This window comes from Lottia gigantea (assembly GCF_000327385.1).
Source record: "Lottia gigantea unplaced genomic scaffold LOTGIsca_12, whole genome shotgun sequence".
In the NCBI taxonomy this organism is placed as follows: Eukaryota; Metazoa; Mollusca; class Gastropoda; family Lottiidae; genus Lottia; species Lottia gigantea.
The window spans coordinates 3,837,036-3,841,498 of record NW_008707225.1 but is presented as its reverse complement, the minus strand read 5'-3'; the positions used below and the strand labels follow the sequence as shown (position 1 = coordinate 3,841,498).

Sequence of the window (4,463 nt, the reverse complement as noted above, 5' to 3'; positions counted from 1 at the left end):
ATTGCAATTAATGCTTTTTCCATAAGTTGTTTGTTTATATCAAATCACACGTGCATTTGAGTTATTTAAAAGTAAAAAATTTGGCGCTGGTAGACCAAATCATTTGCAGCTGCAAAAAAAAAAACAAAAAACAAAAAAAACTTCCACTCAACAAGCAAGACTTCATCTTAGACAGAAATCGAGAAGGTATTTTTGTGCAATGCTCGGATTCAACACAGAGGATTCTAATAAATGAAAATAATACTGGTGGAACTATCCAATGGTGAAGTCAGTAATAATAATAATAATAAAACTTTATTTATTAAATAAGTTGTCCTTGAAAAGTATGAGAGGGCAAAACGGTAGGCGTTGTAACAATTTGGACATTCAATTAAGTCTGGTTAATCATGATGGGGCACTTCATCAGTTATCTTCATTTGCATCTCTTTACTATGAAGAATCGTATAGCACTTATGACCATTGATGTACCGGAAATCACGAAGGACAGTCTGATTATTTATGCAAAATGTTCATTATTAAAACGACATAAATTACAGGCGAAAAGTAACTGAATAAAAATAAGTAGGCGAAATATATATCTGCAAATTTTGCCTCTGACACTAGGTTTACTAATCTTTAGGATAATTAAGCCGCCAACTTCACCTTCAATTTGAGCGAAATGACATTGATGTTGCGTGTTGCCCCAGGTCATCTTGCTACGATATTATGTCGAACTAGGGTTATTTCCATTCTCAGTTTGAAATTATATAACACCCGGTCTGTGGCTAACTATTGCCATTGATATATAATTTTGACAGTTATGTGTCGGTAGGCGGATGCGGATGCTCATTATTAGTTATAAAAGCCATAACACAGATCGAATATGAATAATCTTACCGAAGCGTTGGTGTATAATGATCTCCACTACACCTGACTTTTAACCTCTTCATACTTAATTTGGTATCATCTATACATTCCAATGAATTAGAGCGATCTTTACTAGTTATGTGAATAAACTGCATGTTGGTGAAGGTCTATTAAACGGCATAATTGATCTAAATAATTCTCTACTCGTGTATAAATCCAGTAAAGTTTAGCTAAAGTCGCCAACTAAGGTAACTTTAACAGAGCTTTGATTTTGAAAGAACCTGTAAGTTTGAGTGATGCATACTCGAAATTCAACTGAAGTCAAAGTTCAGGTTACGTACGAGCGCTGCATACGACCTTAATATAATCTGACGTCTATAGTGATGATAATATTTTTACTCTGAAATGTTTTCGACACTAAAATGTTAATGTTTTGTCGGCAGGTACAATAACGGCATGTCTATTTGGACATGTGTCAAACGTTTATGGTAACTCTTCTGAAAACTTATAATGACCAGTATCTTTTGTCTGACTAAAAGTCAATATTCTTCACGACTTTGACGTTTGTTCTCTATATTTTGATTGGTATGTACCATATGATAGTGACATTATAAAAATCATTTAGTATATCAAAGGACAAACATGTCATTCACCAACTTTTATTCATATATCTATAATACTTATATGTTTATATGGATGACACCAATGACAAGCCAATTGGCTTGTAGGAGTGACGTACCTCTCTAGGCATTTAAAATCAAACAAAAATGTGCCACGTGTATTTTCTTAGTCTCATGTTGGCGTATGTTTCTATTTCTATCACACCAAGTTATAAAAACGAAGGATTTTTCTAAGAAACGTAAAGGCGATTGGCACTTCAGAGGATATCGAAGTTCACGATGTTTTCTCTAGTATTATTGGCCGTAACACCATGGCTTGCATTTTGCATGCCACCACCAACTACAACACCATCAGCACCAACAACACCACCACTACCAACTACAACATCATTTGTACCAACAACCATGACAACACCAGCTATATGTATATGTTCTGATGGAACACAAGTACCACCTGGAGAAACCGTTTGGATAACAGCCTGCCACGGGTGTACTTGTGATGAATATAGTTTAGAAGCACAAGAAATAATAGCTGATTGTTTTATAACACCATGTGTTGATTCCATAGATATTTCCGGTCAATGCTGTCCACACTGTCCAAATGGTGAGTGTAATGATATATCTTTGCAAGTTTGATCCCACCTTTCTTCGTTTTATTGGGCTGATAAGGTTTTCACTTAGGGAATCGTTCACTTGAACATACCCAGTTTTTCTTATAGTGTCTCTATCGTGCTCATCTGGCGGTGGATAAAAATACATTTTTCATTCCCAGTCTCTCCTACTAGCAGAATCAAAAATGAAATGATTGTCCTATTTTTCTGCACTCTGTGGGCAACTCCATGCAGGACAGCGGCGTTAGCCTGCTCTTTTTCGATTTCCAACTGCCGAGTTGGACAGCCTGTAGCACACGGGTCCTCGGCTTATTGTCCCATCCGAACGACTATGTGCTTTTTCCTTGTCAGTCCCCCTTACCTGCATCACTGACTGACAGACGGGAATCGAGATGAACTAGCAGAATCCAGGTTGAAATGCCAGAGGAACCATGCCGATCCAGACCCAGTATCTGAATCAATCACTGAAGTTCATCAATAAACTTGCTTAATGAACTTCTTCTATTTTTTTCAAAATGGAATTCAAGCTACATAAAGCTCTTTTAATCAATAATAGACCAATGTGCAGTGTCCAGTTAATGACAACCTTTATTAAAAAGATCTTTTACTTTCATTACAACTGTTTGTTATTTTGATCAATCCTTTCTTTCTTTCAGGAGAGAACTGTCGAGCTGAATTTATAGATTTTAACGGCACAGCACGAAGTGAAGTTATTTCTGTCAGTGACGGGGTAGTTGATTTTGGTGTAGTTCAATGTCAATGTGACCATCAGAATTATTACGGAGAACCACGAGCATCATGTGTACAAATTTCAACAACACCACCACCACCTACTACAACACCTTCCACTACATCACCACCTACTACAACACCAGCTATGTGTACATGTTCTGATGGTACTCAAGTACCACCTGGAGGAACACATTCAATATCAGACTGCCATAGTTGTTACTGTGATGAAAATAGTTTACAAGCCCAAGAAATGATAGCTGACTGTTTTATAGTCCCATGTGTTGATTCTGTAAAAATTCCAGGACAATGTTGTGCCAACTGTCCAAATGGTAAGTTTCAATCAGACGTCTGTGATTCCTGCAATTTCACTCAAACTGAGTGTTTGATGATAATACAATATTATTTATCACATAAGGTTCTTCGTGACGACTGACGTTATCAAACACTTCGTTTAAGTGGAATTGCGGAACCAGAGACGTTTAACTGAAAAATTGAATGATACAAATTGATGCTATCATTTTCCTCGAAAAACAAAAATATCACACAGAACACATCTGTACAATCTCTTTAGAAATATATTGTGATATTGATTTACTCGTTTTCGATTGACAAAGTATCTAAAAGGTTTGTAAAAATTAAGGAATTTTAGATCCTTCTTTTCTTCTAACATAGCTCTTGTAGAGGGTACCTTCATGAAATTTACATTGGGCGAATGTTTTTCTCAAGGCTAATATATTATTTTTTGAGAAATATCTGTTTGTAGTACTTGACTCCCTAGCTTTTAGTGCCATAAAAACTTAAAGTCTTCCTTTATTGTCACTTTTAATACTAAATCCTATATAGTCTGACCGGGTGTTGAAGACAAAAGAATCGTAACACCTATGCGTTTTCTCTATTAGGTGAAAATTGTCGAGCTGAATTTACAGATTTTAATGGCAAAAAAAGAAGTGAAGTTATTTCTGTCAGTGATGGTGTAGTTGATTTTGGTGCAGTTCAATGTCAATGTGAACATCAGAATTATTACGGAGAACCACGAGCATCATGTGTACAAATTACAACACCACCACCTACAACAACACCAGCTATGTGTACATGTTCTGATGGAACTAAAATACCCCCCGGAGAAACTGTTTGGATAACAGATTGTCGTGGTTGCTATTGTGATGAATATAATTTAGAAGCCTACGAAATGATAATGGATTGTTTCTGGACGCCCTGTGTTGATTCTTTAAACGTACCAGGGCAATGCTGTCCTCACTGTCCAAATGGTAGGCTATAAGTTATTTCTGTTAAATATCCAAACTATTTCTGAAAACTAATCGGTATGTAATTTCGTATGATAAACAAGGTTATGTGAAACATTTTGTTTCAAAAATATGAAAACACCAATCCTTAAACATTTCATAAATGTACAAGGATCTGATGATTTTTGATCTCATTGGCATCAACCTTGCGGTTGAATAATCTAGAGAAACCCAGTTTTCGAATTGTTTTAACTATGTTTGATGAAATTGTTGATCACTTCAGGAAAAACGATCATATCCTTTTGGTGACATCCCCATAGAAAAATTGTCAAACCCAATTTCAATAAAAAGCAACAGTTAGATACGCTAAACTTTATGAATATCACGGAGGGTTTTCCCCCAAATATCTC

At 35.9% G+C, this 4,463-nt stretch overlaps 1 protein-coding gene across 1 annotated transcript in view; it reads left to right on the top strand.

The window, feature by feature from the left end:
* The first annotated feature begins 1,716 nt into the window (after nucleotides 1–1,716).
* Nucleotides 1,717–4,463, top strand: part of LOTGIDRAFT_230489 (hypothetical protein) — a 3,292-nt gene continuing 545 nt past the window's right edge. Inside the window, exons 1-3 of the mRNA XM_009048279.1 lie at nucleotides 1,717–2,070; nucleotides 2,734–3,138; nucleotides 3,709–4,077. Coding sequence (XP_009046527.1) covers nucleotides 1,746–2,070; nucleotides 2,734–3,138; nucleotides 3,709–4,077 — 1,099 coding nt within the window. The 5' untranslated portion in view covers nucleotides 1,717–1,745. The remainder of the gene's footprint in view (nucleotides 2,071–2,733; nucleotides 3,139–3,708; nucleotides 4,078–4,463) is intronic.